General features: G+C 46.5%; 1 protein-coding gene across 1 annotated transcript; it reads left to right on the top strand.

The window, feature by feature from the left end:
- Nucleotides 1-1,849: 1,849 nt before the first annotated feature.
- On the top strand, nucleotides 1,850-26,100 carry SBSPON (somatomedin B and thrombospondin type 1 domain containing). The gene is made up of 5 exons (XM_027575951.2): nucleotides 1,850-2,179; nucleotides 11,423-11,617; nucleotides 20,310-20,400; nucleotides 22,033-22,209; nucleotides 24,362-26,100. Exons 1-5 carry the CDS (start codon nucleotides 1,966-1,968, stop codon nucleotides 24,477-24,479), a joined length of 795 nt encoding a protein of 264 aa, XP_027431752.2. The 5' UTR covers nucleotides 1,850-1,965; the 3' UTR covers nucleotides 24,480-26,100.
- Nucleotides 26,101-26,577: the final 477 nt, after the last annotated feature.

Below are 26,577 nucleotides of genomic sequence, written 5' to 3'. Positions count from 1 at the left end.
ATATTAGTGCCCACTTTGTGCTCAAATTACACATATTGCCTTGTTTCTGTAGACATCTCAGCAACTGGAAAAGGTATAGCGTTCTGTGTTGGAGGGGATGACACCGAGGTGATCTGTCAGAAGTCATAGACCCAGAAACAGACCCAAACCTCCTGAGCACAGACCACCAACTTTCTGTTTTTGGTTTTTGGTTTTGTTTTTGCCTAGGCATAAGGAAAAGGGTGAGGGGGGGAGGGGAGGGGAAAGGTATTTGAGCAGGCATTTGACATTATACCTTTAATCCTTTTAAACCAGAGGTCATCTTCCTCCACTCCCCGTATCACTTCATTTCATGTTTTATTCCTGAAAATTAACTTAGTGGATCCTTCTCCTTTACATTTATCTGGAACAATTCCAGATTCTTATGGCATTACAGAATCTGTCTCCAGCTAAAGGCATTCCATAAAGGAGACAGCCTTAGGGAAGAAGCGGGGGATAAATTACATGAATGAGTTAGTACAAAGCTGCCAATAAAACCTACAACACAAGTAAAAGGCAGAGGCTGTAATTTGCCGACAAAGTTTTAGTACCAACTACGGAGAATAAAAGTATGTATTATTTATTTAAATTGCCAAACTAAAAGAGACTTAACTAAAGAGTAAGACAAAAATGAATTTCCAACCCTGAGATTTATTTGTATAAATAATCACCAAGAAAGAATTTCTTTTTGACTTTAGAGTGTGTTTTCCTTAAAGTTCATAAGATACAGTTCTTACAATGTATGAAATCTTTTTCACTTCACAACTTTTTTTTGTCTTACTACTGTTATAGTAAAGGATTTTTAACATTTTTTGTTATTTGTCTCTCTAAAGAGTAAAGGAAAGTCCTCTATAAGAAGTCTTTGCATGAGAAAGAAAAAAAATTAGTCTCTGAAATTCATTAGAAATCTTGGGTTCACAGATACAGAAAACTTCATATTCCTGGTTTCTCACCAAAACCGTAATAGTCTAAATGATTTAAGAACATAAAATAAAATGAAACTTCCAGGATAGTTTTTGGTTAAAAAAAAGAATGAGGAGCAGAAAATGTAATAAATTTGGAGAGAAAGGGGGAAAGAAATGTATGAGGAGTTAGATGAGAGCTTTATTAAAGCGGGAGTTATTGCTAGAATATCATTAAGCAGAGCTTCTTTGGGGAAATCTGCTTTAACAGAAAGCAGAGCACAGTTTATTTTTTTAATCCTTTCCTTAACATTCATCAACTGCCTCTTCAGTGCATCAAAGTGGCATTTTCTTGGTCCAGGAAAATCTCATCATAAAATATAGCAAAGAAAGGATGCTGCTTTGGTGTTATTTCCTTGCTTCTAAGGGGCATCTGTGGCCCGCGGGGACTGGTGTCCCGGAAAAAAAAAATACAGTATGAGTTTTCCTGGGCGAAGACAGGGTGACCCGCTCACACTGTGCGGCGGAGACCCGTTTGCTGCGCATCACAGCGCTATTCGTCTCCAGTTTGAGAGTAAAATGCCCACTCATGAACGTGACCCCAGGCGTTAGGAAACAGAGGCTGCAGGCAGGAAATGTGGCCGCCCTGGCCGAGCTGCTGGCGGACCCGACGCTCCCTGGGTCCGGGGATCCCCGAGCACCTGCTGCTCGGCTCTCTCCCGGGGCGGTCCCGCGGGCGAGGGGCGCAGGGCCGCGAGCGGGCTGGCGGCGGGCAGGGGGCTGGTGCTCCGAGCGCTGATTGCCGGGCGCCCCGGGGAGACGCGCCCTCCCCGCCTGGCAGGGGGCAGCCGCAGCACCCGCCCGGACCCGGCGCGCCGCCAGGGCTGGGGAGGGGCGGCGCGGAGGGCGGGGGCCGGGCGCGGGGCAGGGCCGGGCCGGGCTGCGCGTCGCCGGCCGCTCGGGCTGCTCGGGCCCGCCGCTCTCGGACGAGCTCACCACTCTCCCGAAGCTCTGCGGCGTGGCAGGCGCCGCGGGAGCGCTGGCCATGAGGACCCTATGGATGGCGCTGTGCGTGCTGGCACGGCTGTGGCCGGGGACCCTGGCCGGCTGCGCCGAGGCGGGGCGCTGCTGCCCGGGCCGGGACGCCGCCTGCTTCGTGCGCGGCTGGAGGTTGGACAGGGTTTACGGGACGTGCTTCTGCGACCAAGCCTGCCGCCTCACGGGGGACTGCTGCTTCGACTACGCCAGGGCATGCCCAGGTGGGTGGCGGGGCCCGGGGGGAGGGGCGGGGGGCGCCAGCCCCTCGCCGGCAGCCAAGGGGCACAGGATCCCACACCAAAAACCGCAGCCCGGGAGCCAGGATCCCCCCCCTCCCCGCCCCTTCCATCCTGGCGTGTCCAGACCGTCTGTCCTGGCCTACCCCTCACCCCTCCATCCAGGTACACCTCCCTCCATTCTAGAGTCCTCCGGGCTCCTTCATCTAGGTGCACTCAGCTCCTACCCCCTACCCCATCCTAGAGTCCTCCAGCCCCCTCCCTCCATCCAGGTACACCCAGCTCCATCTTTCCTAGGGCCCTCCAGCCCCCTCCATCCAGGGATCCCCCAGTCCTCTCCATCTAGACATAGCACTCCAAAGCACCTCTCCCCCCTAGAACCTGGATGGAAGGGGCTGGAGCTATCTGTTCTCCTGGAAGTGTGTGGGGTTCAGGAACTCCAGCCTGATAGGGCCCCCTCCTACCTGGAAAGATGGCATGTCCTTGGGCCAGGCTCCACTGCGTTCATTCTGTTAACCCTCAGGGATCTTCAGGGCCTTGTGAGCCGTGCAAAGGGAAGGGATGTGTAATAACCCCACTGGGTGCCCAGGGCTTGCTCTGGTAGGGTACTCACTTCAGCAGAACAAGTTCTTGGAGGACCACAGCGGTCCTCACTTCTGGCCTCCAGCATGTGGCACAGCCCCTTTCTCCCAGGAGGTGTTTGATATGCTCTTTGAATTCAATTTTATCTCTATAGCATGATGAAGGTTTTTATCCGGGGGTTCCTATTATGTTTTAATCCTGCTGGTTTTCCTGTAGGGTCAGTCTTTTGCATCTTTCAATTTCCCACAGTATCACAGCCCCTGGCAAGGGCTCAGTAGGTGCTGATTTAAGTAAATTAAAAGATGAAGAAATGGTGAGTATAGTCCTAAAGAACAAGGTTTACCTGAGAGAAGCCAGCTCTGGAAATAAAAGTAACCTTGTTCCCTGCTCATATGCCTCACATATGTTAGGGTTTGGCCTCAAGGATCCCTGCGCTTGGCGTCTTCTTGGGAGAATAACCCGCAGGTCCGTGTCATTACTTGGGGAATCGGATGCCCTGTCAAGAGGAGCACACCTTCTGCCTCCGTGGAGCTGGAAGAGGCCACCAGCCCCAGGCAAGATAGCACCCAGATCTGCTCCTGAAAGAACACAATTGAAAAACATGAAGATTTTTTTGATCCTGTTTGAAAGCTAATGATTAACCTACAAATATTGATCCTCTTTTCGATAAGCCTCTCTCCCTTTCCTGCTTCAAAGCCAGGGTATTTTACTACTCAAGTAAGGTGAAGAGTCAGTTATTTAGGAAATGCAGTGCCCCTGGGCCCAGGGTCCCCAGGCAGTCAGAAGAGTATTCGATGCAAACTCCTATCCTCCGGTAGACCAGATAATGTGCCCCGCCAAGCACAGGGCTACAAAGAAGATGAAGACAGTCTCTGCTCCCTACAAGTTCACAGTCAAGCAGGGGACTACCCCTGCGAACCACCTACAGCATGCTTGGTGCCCAAATGAGGGGTCCAGGAGGCTAGGAAGGGAAAACTCGGAAGACCCAAGGGATTCAAGGAACACTTCCCGGAGGAAGTAAGGTGCAAGCATGGTCCTGGAGAATGAGCAGGAAGTCTCCAGAAGAGGAAGGAGAATTCTAGCAGGAAAGCATCACGTGGTCGCTCGCAGCACCTGTGGGTGTCTGCCTTTGGTGCCAGGAACTGGGCTCGGCCCCGAGGCCACGCTGGTGGACAGGGCAGGCGGCGAACCCAGCTGGACCCGGAGAGACTCAGGCATGGAAGAGGCCTGGGTAGGACAGCCCTGGGTCATGAGAAGAACTGGCTTTCCAGTGAGGGGTGGCAGAGTCCTCAAAGTCTTCATTTGGTCACGAATAAATCCTGTCTTCGGTGCAGGAGGTTGAACTGTTCAAGCAGAGAGCCTCTCATTGAAGCGGGGATGTGTTGGGTAAGGAGGAACAGGGAAGAGAGGACCTGACCATCTTGGGAAGGGCTCCACAAGGAGTCCCGGCACCTTGGAGCCTGAGGAAGAGCTGCGAGCGAGTGGAGGGCATGGGAGCTGAAACCAGAAAAAGAAAGGAGCCCAAACGAATTTTTAAAAGGAGCATATTCAGCCTGAACTGCCCTTCCCCAGGGAGTTAGCGGAGGCCCTCGCAGGCCCTTGAAGAAGCAGACACGGGACGGAAAAGGCTCCTCGTTGAGTAAATCCTCTGCGCCTGGAGTTTCTGGGGAGGAGAGGAGAAAATAGAGACAGTTGGAAGTTGGCCACTTGGAAGTTGGCTGGCTTGCTCTGCCGAGCTGAGGGTGAGAAGGGGCACGGCAGAGCCAAGATGCTGCATCTCCTTAGCCCCGGCCAGGCGTCCTGGCTGTGCATTCTCCACTGGTCTTGCCGGAGCGTCGTACAGACTCAGGAGCCGGGGTGTCCCAGGGCTTTCCCATCACTAAGTTAACATGAATGGGTAGCACAGTGACGTCTGAGCCAGCTTCGGGCTGCCATCTGCCACATCTGCTGTGCATGGTTGTTATTGATTCCTAAACATATCAACATTCGGCAGCTCAGGGCCCCGCCAGTCACTCCGTAGACATAGAACCATTCTGCCCCTTTAGGATCTCTTCTCCTTACCCAATGTTATGTTACCTGTCGATGCCATCTGAAACCTTTTTGACTGAAATTACGTTACATATGAACCAAAAATGGAGCTGTATCAGTAGAACTAAGAATGCCTTATTTCTCTGCCTTCTGATTTTTTCTTCTTTGTAAAGACATTTTTTTTTTTTTTGGTGTAGCTAAGAGATGAAATACTGGAATTTCTTTTTCTAAATAGGACTTTTTATTTTTACTTAGTCAAAATAAAAATAAGTTATTGGATCTGTGGAATTACTGAACTGCCAAAAATACCTGTTCTGAAACAAATGATCTCAGAAAAATCTCATTATGATGTTGGTATTGGTTTCAACACCAATATATTGGTGTTGTATATATATCTCTACACCCCTCCCCCCACCAAAAAAAAAAAAGGAATAGAAGATTCTCCATTGGCTGTGCCTGACCAGGGGAGAGGTAAAGGAGGAGACAGATCCAAGTTACCTGCCCTGGAAGAATTTCTTAGAAGGCTTCCTTATCAGACTCACGATGCCCCGGTCTCTAGCTCATCACCTGGGTTCCTGGAGTCTTCATTCTAAGATCACAGAAACAGTAGGGCTGCACTGGACTTTTTGATGAGCAAATTCAGGAAAGAGTAATAAGGAAGCCAAGGGGAACAGGGCAAACATTGAGTAGCCTGTGTGAGCCAGTCTTTTCTTGTAGATTTCCCGGGGAATCTAGAAACCTAACTGGCCCAAATCTGCTGACTGCATACCTGGAAGGAGAAAGGGCAAATGTACTGGAAAATACGGGCTCCAAAACTCATGCAAAGGAAGGATGTCACCGTCTACGGTGATTTAGAAAAGTTGAGGCTTTACTAGGAACCATAGCGGCCTGAGAGACAGCATGTGGCTTCCCCTGCCTTTGTCTCTGTAGGAAAAATGAGCAGGGCCTGGCGCCAGCATTCAACATGACTTGACTTTGCAGGCTTGGGCTGCAGCCCTGGGCATTCAGTGGAGGAGGGTAAAGTTGTTAACCCTTCTGCCACACTTCCTCCGTGCCAGGCACCTCACAGTTCTAGTCTTACTTAAGTCTCCCAACACACCGCCATGGTCATCAGAGCGCTGGGAGGTTGGGAGATTCATCCCAAGTCATATGGCTAACAAGTGATGGAGTGAGATTTGAACCCAGGAACTCTTAAGTCCGGAGCCCTTATGTTTGAACATTATATTTTGACCCTCCAAGGATGGAGGCTTTATGAGAAGCTGTGTACTTGGCAGGTCAAGCCCCAGATAAATACTGGTAGAGTGAGTGAGACTTCTCTCTCCTTTGACTGACTCCTCAAGGGCAAAGAAGTGTGTCCTGCCCCTCTTTACAATCCCCTGACAGCCATGGTGGTGTCACTGAATTATGTTTGTCTCAACAGCCCGAGGGGTCATTCGAGGGGATGTTATCTATGGCTGCAGAGGGCGCCACCAGCTGGGCTGGAGCCACTTGTCCTTTTAAATACAACTCTTTCCTTCCTTGTCTACAAAATATGTTTGTTGCAGAAAACTTGGGAAATACAGAAATGCACAAAAGAAGAACACAACTCACCTGGACACTGACTACCGAGTAAAAGCATAATTATCTTTATGATTTGTATGCCCTTTTTCTCTGGGCTTACATGGTGTATAAAATTCTGTTTTTGTTTCTAATGAGGGAGTCCTTTTTATTGTCCCTCTAGGATTTCATGAACTTGTCCAGTTAATATCTCAAAAGAAAACAAAAACCCACTGGGGGCCAGATAACATGGTTTTTGTAAGAGGAAGAACATACTTGATCATTTTATTGGAGCTTTCGGAGGGGGCGGTAAATAAGCACTTGGGCAATGTAGTCTCATTTGACCTTCAGAGAAGATTTGACAAGATTTCTCAGAAAAGGGCATACATGGGGAAAGAGAAGAAGGCCTATGACATTTAAAATCGTGTTACCATGAGGGGGGGCTGCTTTATTTTTCTTCCACAGAATGTCAAGAAACAAAAGCTATTCGTAAATGCTACTGGTGTGGGTAAAGTGCAAGAAGAATATTTTCGTAGCAATGACTTAGGACTATTTGAACTTAACAACGTGAGGGAGGAAGCACTTGCTCGTGGGTGGCCTTAAACTTTTAGGCGGCAAAGAGCCAAGCAGGCAGGGCCAGATCCGTGATCAGCCAAGGAGACACTGCATGAACATGAGGGCAAGGTTTTATATTAAGACGAAAGAGCCCAAACTCTATGTAGGAAAGGCAGGATCGGCTGTCAGCTCAGTTTGTTGCTGTGAGTGTGTGTGTGTGTGTGTGTGTGTGTGTGTGTGTGTGTGTGTGTGTGTGTTATCATCAAGAAAAAGAGTAGAAGATGGGTTTTTGAGTTACCTTTTGGCACCTAAGACTGAGGATAGTGTGTTTAGTTCTGGTTGCCCCTGCTCACGGAGGCTGTGAATGGACCTGGAGAGGGCCCACTGGTAATTCTGGGGGGGGGGGGGTGGTGACTCTAGAAAGATGGGTCCCACAGCTAGAGTCATCAACCTGAAAGATTCCTGCTAGAGAGGAAAGGGCACCTCCTGAGACATGAAGTCCCTGAACTACATGGATAAGATAAACATAGATGGGGTTTTTTTTTCACCATATTCTGAAATTCTTGAGTGAGGGGAATTTGGATCAAATAAGAGGAAGTACCTCTCCATGCCACTGATAATAAAATGAAACAAGCTTGTTATTTTCAAGATGTGGTACTGGCAGGAGCTATAAATGGATTTAAAAGCATTTGAAGCATTTGTGGCTGCCAGGAGAAGCTGGGATCTACATAACCTGAAGGCACAGAAAGCCACACTCCTTCCAGGGACACCTTTTGGGGCCACCATTGCCGGGAGAGCCCAGACAGCTCTTACCTTGTTAAGAATTCCCATATTTTTGGCTCTGGGAGCTTCTGATTTATTTTGCTCCTGTCCTTCAGCCGGCTTTCCTTTCCCACTCTGGAGCCTTAGTCAGTGCTTTGGCTTCTAACTAATGATATGAGCAAACCAGAATCTGTTTCAATGTAGAAAATTTGTTTAGGAAGGAGGAGGAATTTGTCCAATGCCATTTCATTCATTCATTCATTCATTCATTCATTCAACAAATATTTATTGAGCACCTACCATGTGCCAAGCACCAGGCACGAAATGAAACACTCAACGACAATAAAAAAGTAAATAAATATGTAAACTATGTAATTATGAATTAGGGAGATATTAGAAAGCAAGGAACACTGAGCTCTGAGAGGAAGTAATTTTCAGGTGTGGCAGGTGGGAGGCTGGAGGTGGCACTGGGAGACTCCTTAGATAATCTGGCCAGAGAAGGACTCCCTGAATAATTCATCTGGGACTTAAAGGATGGCCAACCCCAGCCATGCCCCATGTGGGAAGAACATTCCCATCAGAGGGACACGTGGCCAAGGTTCCAGAGTGTGACAGAGTTGGTGTAAGGAGGCCAGACTGGTTGGAGCTTGGAGCGGGGGGGGGGGGGCACCCCCAGGTGGGAGGGGAGGGACACAAGCTGGCTCACCCAGCACCTTGTCGGCTGCAGCAAAGAGTTTGATTTTTTTCCAAATTCAGTAACAATGCACTGGGAGAGTTTTAATTATTATTATTATTATTATTTTAAAGCTTAGTGGAAAATCTTTTAAGGTACTTGTACTTGGATATGACTGGCTATCCCTGTGAGGACATGTGAAAAGGTGCTCTACTCTTGCTTTGGGCAGATTCCCTACTGAAATATATAACGTATTTCTCTGTTGTTGGCCATTCTCGTGGTTGTGGTAGGGACATTTGATAACCAGAAAGCTCTTGAGGAAGGGGGACTAGCCAGAACTCCAGAAAGGACTTGATAATTCTTTGTACTCTGGATCTATCCATTATCTCGTTTCCTAGTGAGCTGAGAGCCAGGCTTGCCCACTGGGCCTGAAGCAGGAACTTAGGGATCTATGTCTCTGTTCTCTTCTGTGCCTACTTCTCTGTCTCTGCTCTTATTGCACTTCTTGGGAGCACCTCCCAAATAAATTTCTTGCATTGAAATCTACGTCTTTATGAGTCTGCTTCTGGGAAACTCCACCTGAATATTAAATTATATTGAGTTTAAACAAAGGAAAAAGAAAACAGCTTGCCGAGCATTCTGGCATCCCTTAAGCCTAAGCTTCTTTTTCTTCTAAAAGGGATGGGATGATGTCATTAAGTCCTAACCATTAGGACTTTGGGAAGCTGGGATGAGCTTGGAGTCAGGGATGATCACCTTGCTCACTAGGTCTATTGGTCTCCAGTAATAACTAGGGAAATGTGAAGATTGAGAAAATCAGATTTTAAGAAAGAATATTTTGACATGCTGGCTATGGATGTGAATTCTGATGGAATAATTCAAAGGAAATGTGTGTCATGCAGCTGTAATATATGATTTGAGATGACAAATCTGTCAGAAGTTCCCGTACTTCCCCTAGCCTCTGTGACCAAAGATCTCTTATGATCTATGACGAATTGCACTCCAAACAATCAGCAGTTCACAAGTTAATCATGAATATAATCTTTTGTGCAACATAGGAATAAATACCTCAGATTCGCCTTCCAACTCAAAATATTTTTTGGAACCCCTTTATACTTGTATAATTCTGTGTGAACTTTTTTTCATTTTGTCTTATAATGAAGCCATCAAGATGATGCTCAGGACCCACAACTTTCTGATTTTCTTTATGAAGCTGTTAAAGTCATAGATTGGAAATATGAGACATAGCATTTTCCAAGGTCAAATGTTAACCGATAGGAAAACTGATTCAGTGATTCTGTGATTTGGGGATGTTAATTGTGGGGCAAACCAAATAAAATAAATAAACATTGCACATGACACACAAATGTTGAAGAAATACCGAGAAACTAGCTTCTTTCAGAAAACTGTCCCAGTATCATCTTTTACCATATGGATAGAGTGTCTTCAAACCGAGGCCATATTACTAAATTCTGAGTTAATGCCATGGCAAAGTTGTATTCTATAGTGATGTCCAATGTTAATCTTTGAAATAAGTGTCACGTTTTGTTTTTTTTAAAGTGTAATATTAAGCGTCGTTCAAGGCCAACACATCAGGGCAAGACTAACGAGGCTCAGGGATGAAGAGATTTGGGTGACAAGTTGGAAGACTTAAGAACAGAAGGAGTGCTTCTCATTCAGCTCCTAGCCCAGCAGGCAGTCTCTTTCAGTGTGGCTCTAGGGCCCAGTGAAATCATGGGATCATGAAAATAAAAGGGGAAGATCCACAAGAAATGACAAGAGCAGAAAGTGGCCTGTTACTGATTTTCTAAAAGATGTGTGCATGGCAGGTATGCGCGACAAGTCTCACGTGCCTCACCCTTGCTTCCTTACCTACCTGATGTGGGATGCCTGTGAGTTTTTAGATGATTAATAAAAGCATGTTTTAAAACAGTCTGAAGTTTTTGAATTACTGACAGATGTTTATGGGACAGTTGTATGGGACCCTTTTCGTGTCAGGGTGAGCTGCGTGCTGCCAAAGGACTGGTCTTCCAGAATCCATGAGCCCTAAAGAGAGTGTGCTGAGAGGTCAAATGAGTTTTCAAGTACAAGTTGTCAGCAGTCCAAGTCAAGATTTCAGAGAAGTTAGAGTGCTTTCTTGGTGAAGACTCTGTAAGCTTGAAAGTATGAGGATGGTAGGGAAAGTGGGTCACATTTTGTGGGAAAGAAAGAATTTGGGCCTCTAGTTCAGAGGTACATCTTTTGTTTTCTTATTCTTTTTCTTATAAACAGTCTCAAGTCCTGAAGTAATTCCACTGCAACTCATTATAGCCCTTTTAAAAGATTCGTTAGGACTTTCAACGGGAAAGTTAAGTATGCAACCACATAGATTTTCCAGTCATGGCCAGAGAATTGTCAACGATAGCCAAATTCTTGCCCCAGACCTGCCCCTTCACGCCTGACCATGAAAGCCCAGTCTTTACCTCTGTAGACTCTCGTTGCTCTTTGGCAAACCCCAGCTCTCCTGTGTAGGGGTTTAAGAGCCATGGAGGATGAGAATAGAGCGCCTAAGAGAAGTCCCAAGTCTAGAGGTCCTTTGGGGGTGGCCCTAACCCATGACTGATGGAGAGACACACTTGGGGATAAGAAGTGACTTGGGCATTTTCTTTTACGTTTCTTCCCTCTATGCTTTCTACAATGAATACGTATTGCTGTTAAAATAAAAATGTTCTGGGAAGGGGAGGATAAAGTTAAAATCAAGGAACTCTAATAAGAGCAAAGATCTTATCTAAGCCCACGGAGTATGAGGAAGTACCTGAAGGCATCACTCTCTTCACTCGGGGGCTTCCCTGGCTCAGACCCACCCTCATGACCCCAGAAGAGCTGCCCGTCTGCCCCGAAGAGGTGCGGGGTCCCAGCTAACCATCCCTGTCCACTGAGCCCTGCTGAGACCGTGTCCCGCCCCCCCCCCCGCCCCGCCCCGCCCCGCCATGCAGGACGCAGTCAAAGCGCGGTCTGCGAGGGCTAACCTCGACTTGTTGGTGTTGGCGCAGCCTGGCCGGCGGCTGGGCTTACCCAGCTGAGCGTCCCATCCCCGCCGTGCTGTTTTTCAGCTCGCGCGTGCATCGTGGGGGAGTGGAGCCCCTGGAGCGGCTGCGTCGACCAGTGCCAGCCCGCGGCCCGCGTGCGGAGGCGCTCGGTGCAGCAGGAGCCCCAGAACGGCGGCGCGCCCTGCCCGCCCCTGGAAGAGAGAGCCGGCTGCCTGGACTACTCAACGCCCCAGGGCCAGCACTGCGGGCACTCTTTCGGTACCGAGGGTTTCACGGTGGCCGCCTTTGTTGTCTGTGTTGACTTTCCATCTCGTCCTCCCCTAAAAGGCCATGTGCTGAGCGGGGTTGGGGGGTGGGGTGGGGGAGTTCCGTGCGTGGCGGGGTAGTGGGATGGGCCAGGCCACCCAGACAGGAAGTGCAGGACATGCCTGATAAAGAAGTGTCAGCTGCATCAGGGCCTCCCTACTCCACCCCCTCCGTGGTCGGTGTGTTCTTAACCCCGGGGTGGCCCCCCACTTCTGTGCGTGCCCTCTGTGGAAAGGACACGTGCGTTGTGATGCTTGGCACACTCAAGCTGGTGACAAAGGATTTTAGGTAGGATGACAGTATTTCACACTGGGTAGTAAGTGTCCATCAGGTAAGTATTCATCTTGCACCTTTAATTCCTGGGTAGTCAGGTTGGCTCATCACACACGTGTGAAGGTAATAGAAAAATTATTAATTTCTAAGCAGTGATAAATTATTCTCATAAAACACATGCTCCTCCTCTCCAGCTGACTGCACTGGGGCTGATGTGATCAGATTTGTGATTTGAAAAGATCATTCTGGTTGTGGAGTGGCCAAGGGAGGGGCCAGAATTCCGCCGATGAATGAGTCGGGAGTCGTACAAAACTCACAAAGAAATAAGCCAAAAGACCAACACCAACGTGTTGACCTCGATTGAATCTGATAGAGCGCAACACTGACTTCTCAGGATAACAAAGGTCATGTGTTTTTCATAGGAACTTGGAAATGTTTATACCTACATGACACTCATCAAGCCATTTTGCTCCTTTTTTTTTCACTCTATGCACAAATATTTATTGAGAGTCTACTGGTTGCCAGGCACTGGGCTGGGTGCCAGGGTTCCATTGGTGACGTAAGCTGACGTGAGCCTGCTGTCATGCAGATCGCAGTCTGGTGGGGGGCTGGGGGGGTCATAATCATGATCTTAAGAAATCAGTCCCAGAAAATTACAGCTGCAGTTTGGTGCAACTGGTCCTGAACAAGTGAGTTGTTTGGAGCCATGAGTGTGTGTAATAAGCTGATTTCCCCAGGTCTTGCGGGAGGAAGGGAGCCATAGGAGTGGAGAAGGGAAGGGACTTCCCCAAGGAGGGGGAGGTAAGGCGGAGAAATGTAGAACTTCCCCGACAGAAACTGGCATGGTGAACCAGGTAGTCAGGTATAGGGGCTAGAGGGATTTGAGGGCTGATGTGGGAAAAACCCGACCACAGGAGGCGGTAATCCACAATAAGCTTTTTTTGGGTGGTGCTTGGACCCAGTTGCAAGAGAAGCGGAAGCCCAGAGGCTATGGTGTGGGGACCACCATCCAGAGGGGGAGGAGAGGAATCTGCCTGGGGCTCTGTGTCTAGGGGATGGCAACTAAGCAGCATGGTCGGGAGTCTCTGGGTCAGAGAGTTTCGAAGGGCAAGGGTGGTAGCAGCTTGGGGTCTTACAACTCTAAGGCTTTTTAGCTCATCGATGGCCAGCAGATGCCAGGTCTAGTTTCACAGGGTATGTAAAGCAGGCATGGCCCAAATGGCTAAAAATCTGCTTGTTTGGCAATTTTTAAAACAATTTGGGAGGGTGCCTGGGTGGCTCAGTTGGTGGAGGGGCCAACTCTTGGTTTCCACTCATGTCATGATCTCAGAGTCATGGGATCAGGCCCCGCATGGGGCTATGTGCTCACTGGGGAGTCTGCTTAGGACTCTCTCTCCCTCTGCACCCCCCCATGCTTGCTCAAGCACTCTCTCTCTCTCAAAATAAATAAATGAATCTTTAAAAAGGAAAACAATTTGGATGCGTAAAAATGAGTTTGCTGCCAGTAGACTTTGGGGCTAACAGTTGTCAGCCCGCTGTGCAGAAGTAAACAACCTAGAGACCATCTTTGGCTCATCTCTCTAACCCCGGGGAAGCAAAGGCCCATTTGCGAGGCTGAAGGAAGGCCGGAGTCTGGGGAACACAGAGAGTGGGGCTGGCATTGAGAGGGGAAGCGTCCGCCCTGAGCTCTGCGTTTGGGATTTTGGTCTTTATCTTAGGAGCCTTGGAGAGCTACTGTAGCATTTTCTGATGTGGTCAGATCTGTGATTTGAAAGGATGCCTCTGGTAGGGGAGTGGCTAACGGAAGGGCCAGGGGGGAGGTGTCTCGTGGACACAGCGGTCAGATGAAGCGCCCAGGGAAATAATTTAGTGCTCCCAGAAACAGTCGTGAAACAAAACCACAGTCAGCTCATGTACTCTGCAGAGCACGACAGAAAAGGCTCGGGAGGATGTCGTTGTAGGACATTATTGATTTTTTGGATGACTCTTAAAACCTATAGCTGATCTATCAGGAAGCAGCTGCTTTGCTCATTTACTGGGTCTGGCTGCTAGAAAGGAGTTCTTAAGTATGTTTGACTCTTTAGGGCTAGACCAGGCTGACACAGAACCCCTTTGCAGCCCCGTATCTCTTTATAACAGCATAATGCAGGTCACAGGAAAAGGGACAGGAAGGTCAATGAAGAGGACGCTATGGAACATGGGCCAAGGGCACCTAGGAGCACTGGGCCCACACCCTGCCCCCCGGGGTTCTCGCCCCTGCCTGGACGTGTCCTCTCCTCTGTCCTCTGGGCAAAGTCCCCCGGGCCTGTCCTCCTCTACAAGTTCCCGTGTTCCCGAGTTAACCCTCTCACCCACCCTTCCCACCAAGGTCCAATAAGAGGACTTTATAAAGCAGCAGTCTTCATAGGTGACTCCCCACAAGGTGTTCGTGACTTGGAAATAACACCAACAGGACAGATCTGTGCTCAGTGGCCGCCTTTCCTAATAAGGTGAGGTAAAACCCAGTTTGGGAAGAGAGGAGAAATCTCTCCTGGCATTTGCAGCCCTGACTTGCGTTCCTGAGATGCACGTTCCTATGGTAATTCCGTGGAAATGATGACTGCTATCACAAGCTGGTCAGGGAAGACAAGACCCATTGAATATTCCAGTCTGGTGGCTCCTAAAGCCAGCAGCGTCTGCCTCAGCTGGGAAATTGTTAGAAAGGCAAGTTCCTCCAGCCTCACCCAGACCCACGAGATCAGGGTCGCTGGAGCTGGGCTTAGCACTGTGCTTGTAACCAGGCGTCCAGGGGACTCCGCTGCTTACCGACGTTCCAGAACCCCTGCTCTAGCCCGAGTGTGGGTGCACACCTCTTCCCTCAGCCCCTGACTCATAGCTGGATCCCTTACGTGCCACTTTCCTGAGGGCAGAGGCCCCCGAATGCAAAACAGGGGTTTAGTCAGGAAAACATGGGGTAAATCAGACCATTTTCTCTAAGGAGGAGCTTCTCAGAGGCTTTCTTATGCTAATAAGCATTTTCATTCTACAGGAGGGAGATAGGATATGCGACGCTTTCCCACCTTATTGGATTAAATGGCCCCTTTCCCCAGGGGATCTCACCGAATCACTAGTGTTCTGTGGAATACACCTGGGAAAATGATGGACGACAAAAGGGAAACAAGAGCAGTGACGTGAAAATGCAATTTGGTGGATTGCCCTGAGCCCTGTGTCACCGCAGTTCCCACACATTCATTTACGTGTGTCATTCATTCAAGGTTCACTGAGCATCTACTACAGCCAGCACGATGCTGGGTTCTGGAGATGCAGACTCGAACACCAAACCTATCAGCCAACTCCAGCTCAGGGTGCTGAGCGAGCGCCGTGATAGAAGGATGGGCAGATAGGTGTGGAGGCGCGGAGAAGGAGCACCCTCCTCCACCTGGGGCTCTCAGTCCGGCTGCGGGGCCACCTGTGCCCGCCTCCCCGCTCCACTAGACTTGCTATTGGCAGGGCAGGAGGCCTGGGTGCATGGCAGAGCAGTCCCTCACAGCTGCAGGGTGGAGAGCTTTTATCGACATTATTGATTCAGTGCTCATAGCGATCCTGTAGGAGAGCGTACTCACTTCCCACGGCCACTGTCACAAATTACCCCAAACGCTGTGGCTTAAAACAACTCAAATGTATTATCTTAGGGTTCCATGGGAGAGAAGTGGAACCCAGGTCGCCCTGGGCTAAAAGCAAGGCATTGGCAGGGCCTGCATTGCTTTTAGGGAGGCTCTGGGGGAGAATCCGTTTCCTTGCCTCTTCCATCATCCGGAGATGGTCACCATTTCTCTCCTCACGGCCCTGCCTCCTTCTTCACAGCCAGCTACATTGCATCTCTGTGCTTTCTTCTGTAGTAACGCCTTCCTCTTCCTCTTTTTTTTTTTTTTAAGATTTTATTTATTTATTTGCCAGAGAGAGAGAGAGAGAGCACAAACAGGGGGAGCGGCAGGCAGTGGGAGAGGGAGAAGCAGGCTCCTCACCAAGCAGGGAGCCTGATGCAGGGCTCGATCCCAGGACCCTGGGCTCTTGACCTGAGCGGAAGGCAGATGCTTAACCCACTGAGCCACCCAGGTGCCCCGCCTCTTCCTCTTTGAAGGATCCTTGTGATTACACTCAGCCCACCAAGAAAAGCCGGGATCATCTCCCCATTTTAAGGCCAACTGAGTAGCAACCTTCATTCCATCTGCAACTTTAATTCTTCCTTATAAAATAACATAACATATTCACAGGTCCTGGGGATTAGGGTGTGGAAATCTTGGCAGGGCCAGTATCCTGCTGACCTTGAAGAGGGGACAGCCTCATTATCCTTGAGACCAAGAGGACATTGGAGCTCAGGGAGGTGACAGCATTTGTGAAGGACTTTCAGAATCTAACCCTGGATCTCAGGGCTCTAAATCCTGTGGGGTTTTCCCTCTTGATATTGCGTTGCTGCTCCTTTTATCATTAGAGCTAAAATTGCAATTGCAGGTTCTGGTAATTAAGTATAGAACTAGAAAGGCTCTGTGAGACCCGTGAATGAAACAGGATCACCGAAGCTCTCTTGTTAATGATCAAGTAGCTATTGAGTTTTTTCCATTTCCTTTAATGCAGATCTTGACTCTATCTTTATCATAAAAACAAATCCAAAAAGCCCTATTATTGTATTAGTTGTACATCCTGACCCCTCCTAAAAGGAGATTGATGTGTATCATAAGCTGTATGCTTCTGGGCCGCTGTTATTTGTCACATTTTCATTCTGTTCCCTTTTACACTATATCTACAGACCAGTGGTTCTAAGCCTACCTTGGTGACACCCCATCGTGTCAGAGGGCTTTATGAAATTCCCTAAGCAAATTCAATTTATTTTCATGTTCAAAGTAAGTATGCGTGGTGCCATGCTTTCAGAAGTGGAGTTGTTGTAAAACCGAACAATGGTAGGCTGATAGGATGCCAGAAAAGTTGGCAAATGGCCTCTTAACAAAGAATCTACTACATTTGGATATTGTTGCCAGGAAGGGGGAAGAAGGGGGACCTGGCTTTTATTGAGAGGCTTTGTCCCCCGGCACCCGGCTATGTTCTTCCACACATAAGCAGCAGTGGGACTGAAGGCAAAAATAATTTCTAAATTACCACTCTTAAGTAATGGAAATTAAACTGGGGGGAGATATTAAAAAGTCACACTGGTTCAGAGACCCCCAGGCAATGTGGCTGCTGGTCTGGTTTCTGGAGGTTTCTGGTTCAAGGAGGAAGTGCCCCCTCTCAGTAGAATGTGCCACTGAGCCAAGCTAGGGCTTGAGGGGGCAGGACACAGAAGACACAAGGCCCAGGGTTACTGGCTGGCTTTTAGGACAGGTCTTACGTACTGCAGAGGCTTGGCACTGAACATGGACAGGAGATCGAAAAACCAGAAGCAATCTTCTGTGCTGGGGTCCTTGCTTCATCATTTACTGTGAATTTTCCCTTCCTTTAACGTCCTTGAGCCTCAGTTTTCTGAGAACACATCAGGGCACCTCTTCACAAAGCTTTTGTGGGGACCAGTCACAGAGGATGAGAAGGTACTTGTAAAGAAGCAGGCTGGAAACATACCATGTGCTGTTCCAGGGGGCATTAATCTGGGCCCACCGCGAGCCCCACCCCCACCCCAGGGGCCCCAGGCCCCATCCCAGCCCTCCCCCCTCCCAGGGGGGCCTGAAGGGACTCCAGGTAGAGGGCTCACAATGTTCCCTTTCCTCCTTTAAAGTTACTTCATATTAAGGACACATTAGGGACAGAAAGGGAAAATAAAACAGAATTTAAGCAATTCATAGGAAATATGCATAAAACAATGAAACATTGTGATCCACATTGCAAGAGTCTCTAGGCAGGGAGGAGCATGGTTTTAGAGATACTGCCTGACACTGCCGTGTTTAGACGGGAGCCTTGAACATGTTCCTTAACCTCTCTGTGCCACAATTTCCTCATCTGTGGAATGGGGAAATAATAGGAACTATCCCAGAGTGTGGTTGTAAGAATTAAATGCATTCACACATGAAAGGTGCTCAGCATTATGCCTGGAAACTTAGAAGTGTATCATTGTTAATTTTCATTATTATTATTATTATTAGAGAACTTTTTCTAAGGATTTTATATCAGATATTATAATCATATACTTGCCCTTTACCTCCTAACCTCATTTCCCCTCCCTGCCCCAAGCTATATATTAAGTGCGTTGCCTTTGAACTTCTGTAATAATATATGCGGTACAAATAAGGAGATCAAATACATGTTTTGAGCTAAAGAAACACATCCTGAAAATTTCATAGTTTGACTGGTCCAATGCCACGTGGACTGAGCTGCAATTGTATTCTTCACTTGCTGAATAAACTCTTAACTGCGTCAGAAGAACAGAAATGGAAACAATACGTGGGAAAGCGAAAATCCTTTCGATGTTTGTGTTCCAGAGAATTAGATCTAAGAGAAACAGTAAGTTCCTAACATACATGCGCTCCCTTGTTCTTTCTGATTCTGTCCACGGGTTTGGGAAAGTCCCAAAGCTATGGTCACATTTAGAAGGAGTGGCATGTTCCCTGGAAAACAATTAAACTTGTTAGCGCAGCAAGGAAAGAGTCTCACAGCTGGGACTCTCAGGGCTTATGCTAGATGTGAATTTTCACACCAAAGAGATTAAGCACCAAACTACGTAGGACAAGAAGGATACCTGCAACTCTCAGGAGCAGGTGACTACCTGGTGTTTGGCCCCTCTGGTCTTACATTCCCTAGTCATAGCAAAAGGCCTCCCTGAGAAAATCTAAAAAAGAATTCGGGCTGCCATCTTGTGGCCGAAAGGAGCCAGTAAGGGGCCACGTCAAATGAACACGTAGGCTTGACGCATCTGTTTTGCAGCCCTTTTGCCAGTTTGCTCACATTGATGATGACTCTGGCAGCGCACGAGCCAACATCAGCTGGTCTCTACCCTTCCTGGGACGGTCCAGTTTCTGAAACGAAAGGTAGGAAGGATTGTTGAGTCGTCTCAGCCACAGGGCTCAGTGTAGGAACAGAAGACCACAGGGAGGTAGGACCCGGAGGCTTGGTGGCAATTCCGTGACTTCATTCACTCACTCATTGAGCCGCCATTCGTCGCCTGCGTACTTCCTGAGTGTGTCAGTGTGTGAGGGCCACAGTGATGACCAGGGCAAAACCCTGCCTTCCTTGAGTTGACCGCAGAGCAGCATCGGGAGTTCATCTGCAGGTGCCGCACGTACCTAGCATCAGACGCTTCCCCACACTTAGCGGCCAACAGGAAGGAGGCACACAAACAAAATCAGTGAAAGAAGAGAGCAGAGGTGGGAGGGTTCCTGGCTCCCTTTCTTCTTTCCGGGCCAGAGCGTCAGAGTTGGGTTGGGGCTGGGGACAGGGAGGGGAGGACCAACCTGACTTTCCTTCCCCACACCACACCCCCCTCCACCAGGCTGAGGGTTGGCATGGGGATGCTGTGCTGGCTGGCACCAGGCAGGCACCCTGAGGCCACAAGGCAGGCACCCTGAGGCCACAAGGCAGGCGGGGAAGCTTCCAGGCTGGGGTCACGAGGACCTTGGGGGGGGCACTCACACCTCTTCCCTTGGTACATCTGTTTTCTCCTTTTCACATTTCCTCTCTCTCTCTCTGGTGGTCTTTTTTTCTCCTTACATCCCCTTTTCTCTCTTTTTTGTCTTCTTCCTCTGTCCTTTCTCCCTCCTATTCTTCTACTTTATTCTTCCTTTCTTTCCCTTTTCTCTTCTATTTCTCTTCCTTTCATCTTTAAAAACCTTCTCTCCCAGAGCGCCTGGGTGGCTCAGTCGTTAAGCGTCTGCCTTCGGCTCAGGTCGTGATCCCAGGGTCCTGGGATCGAGCCCCGCATCTGGCTCCCTGCTCAACGGGGAGCCTGCTTCTCCCTCCCCCACTCCCCCTGCTTGTGTTCCTTCTCTCCCTGTGTCTCTCTGTCAAATAAATAAATAAAATCTTTAAAAATAAATAAATAAAAATAAAAATCTTCTCTCCCTTTCTCCATTCCCTCCTTTCCCCCCTGGCTTACCTGCATCTTTCACTACTTCCTCTTGGTTTTTATTTCTGGCCCCCCTTCCTCCCCTTTCACACAGTGTCAACTTATTACCAAGGACAAGCCTGCCTGTCAGAGGCCTGCAGTTCTCCCTGCCCATCGGTGTGCACACAAATCTTCTTTGAACTGGGTTCTGGGGACACGGTAACTTGGCCCCGTTCCATTCCTGGTGGTGTGCTCCGGCCCTTTGCACTTAGGGATGGGGGGCTTGAGACAGGATTGACATCAAGTTTGGGAAAGGTCGTTCCGAGTACTTTAGGCTGCATGTGTCCAACGCCCTTCTCTCTTTCCTAGTCCCTGCCTTTATAACTACCTCTGCATTCAACAAGGAGAGAACAAGACAAGCCGCCTCTGCACAGTGGTCTACAGTCACAGAGGACGCTGGGTAATTTAGTGTTTTTGTTTTGTATGGTTTGGTTTGGGTTTTTCAGCTTATGCTTTTCCAGGTGTATGGCCAAGTCAGCCTGCAAAGCTTGTCTTAGTGTGATGGGGGTTCTTCTGTTACTTGTTTGTTGACTTTGGGTAAAACATGACTCTTTACCACAAAGCTGGGATCTACTTGTCTCTTCTCTTTTTGTGAGGCCGCAAGGATTTGTCTCTGAGGTCTCATCAACAAGAAACACACTATATAAAATGATGGTATCACTTTATCAATCGTACTCAGGATGTTCCTCTTAGAGTCATTAGGAGAACATGGACTCTAGCACCACCTGTGTTTGGTTAATTTGAAAGTGGCCCACACGTCAGCTCTGAGGATTTCTGTCAGGACAGAAGGCACAGCCTGGGAGGGACCTCCATGCTTACCTGAAGTCTGCTGTTCAGCTGTCAGCAGAGGGACCCCAGTCTGCTGCATGTTCAGAACCCCCCGCCCATGGCCATGCACTAGCTGTAAGACCCTGGATATGTTGTCCCATCTCAGGTTTTCTTCTTGAGAAATGAGAATATGAATGCCTACCACATGGCGTTGTAAGAATTTAATGAGAAAATAATGAAGAGATGTCTGGGTTAAGCTGTCTGACTAAAGTTGCTTGAAGCTTCGCCATAGAATTTCCTGCCTCAGTATCTAATGGTACCTAATAAATGGTCTACCCCTGTTAAAGCTCACAGAAGCAGACCCTCCAATCACTTTCCATCTAACCTAGGACAGCTCATAATTCTATGGATAAGAAACTAGCCCATTGGAGCTTAATTAGAAACAAAAACACAACATGCAGGAGTTAGTTACTATGTTTTGCTTCGCTGAAGAATTGTAAAATTATGTTGCTTTTTAGTACAAGACTCTAAAGTATTCACCCATGTCTGGATGTTAGAGTGCTCTAGTCACTATAGTGCTAGAGATTTCCACAGTTCAGTGTAAGGTGACACTAGCCTCTGTCACAGAAAAACGTCTCCAGCTTCCCATTTCCTTTTATCTATGATGCCCAATATAACTTTGATGCTTGGATTCAAGTCCAAACTCATCATTAGCCCAGATCACGCAGGTGAGCTGGGTGGGGAGCATATGGAAGGTCCCTAGTAATGTCTGTGGGGCAGAAAGTCATGGGTGTCGGGCAGGGCACTGAGGACCAGCCCTCCAGGGGCTCATACGTTCTCAGACTTAAGACTCAAGCAAGTTCTTATTCAATTTCTCTTATTCTTTTATCAGTAAAGTTATGAAGGGCTATTTTCTTACTGAAATGTGCTTTTTATACACAATGTGGTGTTTAGATTAGATAGGAAACAGGATATCCAAATTTCTGCAAACTCATGTTGACCAGGTAACTCAATCAGGGATTGGAAAAGAGCCACAAGCTTCACTGTAGTTGCCAGTCGGGCATCGTCCATCATCATAGTTCGGCAAATGAGAAACTTTACAAGGCATTCTGTGACCGGTGCATAGCCTGTGAAGATGCACCACACCACCTTCTCCAGTCCGTCAAATGTCCTTGGGGGGGGAGTTGCAGGCTTCCTAAGACTTTTTACAGCGTTAGGCTGTCTCTCATTATAGCAGGTGCAAGTGTCCTGTTTTCTGCTCTAGATACTGTATGGAGTTCAAGACAGAGTCATTGACTCATCACTGCGCTATGGAAAACCGCCCCCTGACTCGATGGATGCAGTATCTCCGAGAGGGGTACACAGTATGCGTCGATTGTCAACCCCCAGCTATGAATTCTGTGAGCCTTCGCTGTTCCGGAGATGGCCTAGACTCAGATGGGTAAGGGAGGAACACTGGTTGAAGGACTTCTCTTATTTTTCATTTGGAGAGATCTGTCCTGTGTCCTGAACAGCAGACTATGTAGCATATCAGGGCATGATTTGGGAGCCAAAACACCAAGTAAGGAGAACCCTCTGTCTAGCAATTCCTGAATCCAGTGCCCAGTTTACACTATGGGACTCAGAGGCTCTATAGCAGAGATGAGTGGGTAAATTTGGATATTGGGGTTCATATCATGCTCCCAAATGACCATTGAAAACCTCATTACTCCAAAGCAGTGTTTTGAAAACCACTTGAATCAGAACCTCTTGGGATGGTGATTTAAAAAATTCAGATTCCTGGGGCACCTGGGTGGCTCACTTGGTTAAGCGACTGCCTTCAGCTCAGGTCATGATCTCAGGGTCCTGGGATCGAGCCCCATGTCGGGCTCCCTGCTCAGTGGGGAGCCTGCTTCTCCCTCTCCCTCTGCTCCTCCCCCACCCCGTCATGCTCTTTCTCTCTCATAAATAAAAAAGCTTTAAAAAAATAAAATATACAGATTCCTGAGCCCCACTTGAGATGAACTGAATCAGAATCTTTGGGGGTGGATTTTTTTTTTTTTTAAGATTTTATTTATTTGAGGGAGAGAGAGAGACAGAGAGAGAGAGAGAGCACGGATGGGGAGGAGAGGGAGAGGCAGGCTCCCCACTGAGCAAGGAGCCCCAAGAAGAGCTCGATGCCAGGACCCTTGCATCATGACCAGAGCTGAAGGCAGACGCTTAACCAACTGAGCCACCCAGGTGTCCCTGGGGGTGGATTTTTAACCATCTTTTAGGTTAGGAGTTGGCAGGTAGTAGATAATTTCAGCTTTGTGGGCTATCTGGTCTCACTGCTCAACTCTGCCATCACAGCATGAAAGCAGCCCCAGACTCTATGTGAACAGGTGAGCTTGGCTTTGTTCTAAAAATACTGTATCTATGGACACTAAGATTCAAATTTCATGTAATTTTCATGTGTCATGACATCTTCTTTTGATTTTCTTTAAAAACAAAAAACTATTCTTAACTCACAGACCACACAAAAACAAAGGGTGGGCTGGATTTGGCCCGTGGGTTGGGGTTTGCTGACCCCTGCCCAGATGATTCAGTCCCACAGCAATGTTTCAGAACCACTGCCCAATGGGAGTAGTCCTAAAACCATGACTGAGAGGGTGGTAGGCTCAGCTTTGCAGGATCAGAAACCTATAGGAATCTATAGATTGTCCAGAAGAATTGACTCTGAAAAATCTATCCCAATCCTGTACTTATTTATCAGTTAAAGCTGATAATAACACTCTTCCTAAGAGAAGAGTAGACTTCATGCTGGTCAGCTATTGGACAAAGACCAATTTAAGTCACACGTGGATTATGGTTTTAAGTATGTCAGGTGGAACTGATAAAAATACAGATTAGAAAGTAAAAGGACCTTCCCAGCTAGTCATTATTCCCATAGTATATTTTAATATTTAATAACTTATGTTTACTAGTCACTTGTGCCTGATAGCCTTTGTAAGGAGTACACCACATGGACAGTAAAGTAGGTAAGACATTCATATCAAATAGAAACCAAATCTTTAGACTTAATATTTTTCTGAATATCTCATCCGTATTTTGTCTTTAAATGAATTTGTAATTGAATTTGTACTCAGAAAGTACCTTAAACCCTGGCTGAGATTCCAATGACTTTAAAAATAATAATTTCAACAATCTGGTTTTGCTCTTCCTGCTTCTCCCATTTTTTTCATTATGGAATCAAAGAGTTGAGGATTACAAGAGCTCATTTGGGCAGACCCCTCTAATTTAAATATACATGAAACAGGGAGCCATTTTCCTTTATGTAACACTTCATATAGTCAGATCAAGTGGGAGAAATGAATACAGTAACCTCAAACTGGTCTCTCAACAAGAGGGTATCCTCAAATAGATTAATTTGTAACTTGTTTTGATGGAACCCCTAAGAAGGGAAACTCAGTTTGTGATCATTTTTTTTTAATTTCAATTTTTAATGCACTTTAAAACTCCAGGTGTGATCATTCTTTGATCAACAACAAAACACCTCAATTTATGATCCTGTAAATTAGAATTCTTTTTGGTTTGCTTTCAGCGTAACTAACATTTTCAAAATATCGTTTCAGAAATCAAACTCTCCACTGGCAAGCAATTGGCAATCCTCGATGTCAAGGAACGTGGAAAAAAGTTCGGCGAGTAGATCAGTGTTCTTGTCCAGCTGTTCACAGTTTTATTTTTATATAGATTGTGATGTAAATATTTCACAATGTGTTCGTCATGCTAAACCTAACCAAGTCATGTTCAGTGCTTCATAAACCCTCAAAAACCATCTGGCCAAAGTCCCTAAAACACATGTTATCGCCACACTCCGAAGTAGAGAAAGAAAATGCACGGGCCCGTTCTCAAGATGCCCAGTACCTTTGTTTTTATGTTTACTACATTGAGGACCTACCCTAAAGGTTCCTGTGGTTTTGTGTCCTTGGCCTTCTAGAGAGTCCTCTCATTCAAAGGTCGCCCACACAACACAGAATGCATGTCTGTTTGCACTAAAATTACTACAGTATGGTCCATTTATTGGTGAGTAGTTGTCATTTAAGGGCATCCATGCTTTGAATCTTGCATTCCTTCTTTCTGTTCTGTAATCTCTTAAAAACTTCTCGCTTGAAAAAATGTATACAGATATATGTACACTCTCACATGTACAGATTCCCACATATTATTCCATAAATTGTGAAACAATAATTTTAAGAAAATAGTCACAAATGATTTTCACAGGACAAGTTAAGATTTAGTAAGGGTTTCGTAATGAAAAGCCAACAGCTATGTTGAAAACACTTTTTTGAAGAAGAAATTTTCTTTGGTTAATTGACAATCAAATGTTCATTCTAGGTCAGTAGAAGTTCCTTAAATGCTATAATTTTCATGAAGAGAATTTTGGCACCGATGAATGAAACAATGCTTTAATTATGAAAATTTTACCATCATTAGCACCTAAGATTATTTCCAAGGCTTAAAACTTGAAGCTGACTAAAATAATCTTTCAGATTTAAGTTTAAACTAACTTCAAGTTTAATTGAAGTAAACTTACTACTTTTTTCCTACAGCATACATTTTCTCCTGTTTGGGGTGGAAGGCAGTTATTATAGAAGACGTGGATTTTATCACAAATGCGATGACCACACACACACACACACACACACACACACACACACACACACACACACTCACACTCACACACAGAAGTATTCGTCTTCTATGATTGGAAAACCAGTGAGCCAGAGACAAAGTGGCTTAAGGATGGGTTATTCTGCAGGTCAGCCACAGAGCCCACTCTCAGTTTCTCATCCAGGACTCAGCTTCAATGAAAAGCCTGCCTATGCCAAAGATAGCTGGGAAAGCTAAGTCCTTTTCAATTCTGAAACAAATTTTAAATTTAGGATATTTCTCTGGAGAACTGCATCTTAAAATTTAAACTCCTGCAGTTTCATTTATATAAAATATTATTCACTAACAAATGATTTACTAAAATACATATTTCTTGGTACTTACATGTAATGACAAGAATGACAATATCAAGCTTAATAGGGCTGGAAAAGTCCCTAATATTTAATGCTGAGGGTAGCAGTATTTCTGACTATATATTCATTTAACTGTCAGAGTTGTTTTTATGGTAAATTCTTCAGGGATTAATAATAAAAAATTTGAGTCTCATCAAGGTTAGGACCTTAAACTGTAAGTTCAGTATTAACATTTTAAGACCATTTCTAACCTTTGTAAAGCAAGATTTTTGAAGATATACCTGGGTAATTTTAATGTTACTTAATTAAAATTTTTATACCAGTTAATAAAATCTCTGTTCACATTTTTAAGAGGTCTTTACTTGTTTGACTTGAAAATACCCACATTTTCTGGACTGGTCAGAGAATGAACAAAATTTCACCAAAAACAAAATTTAAAAAACCCCTCAGAATTGATAGGCATACATATGGAGACTATCAGCCATAAAGCTATGCTGTATTTATGGTTCCAGGGTGTGTTATATCATTTAACGTATTTGAATTGTATAAAATCATTTTTCACCTTATGTATTTAGTTTTTAGTGCTGGCCATTTATTACTTTCATAGTGAAGTATATTTTTGTTATTTCTATTCTTGAGAACTTTATAGGCTAGAAGACTTAACTATTACTGTTTTTGAAAAGCTTGTTATTAATTCTAACAGAGTCCAAGGAAACAGTTCAGAACTGAAAATTGTAGTCCAAGAGATTAAGGAAGAACCAAAAGTTTTATTTTCAAGGTTAAAGATCAAAGTATTTAAGACCTCTTCAGTATTCTTTCTCATT

This window comes from Zalophus californianus, chromosome 4 (genome assembly GCF_009762305.2).
Source record: "Zalophus californianus isolate mZalCal1 chromosome 4, mZalCal1.pri.v2, whole genome shotgun sequence".
Classification (NCBI taxonomy): Eukaryota; Metazoa; Chordata; class Mammalia; order Carnivora; family Otariidae; genus Zalophus; species Zalophus californianus.
The sequence above is the reverse complement of the archived record's forward strand: the minus strand, read 5'-3'. Positions and strand labels throughout refer to the sequence as shown.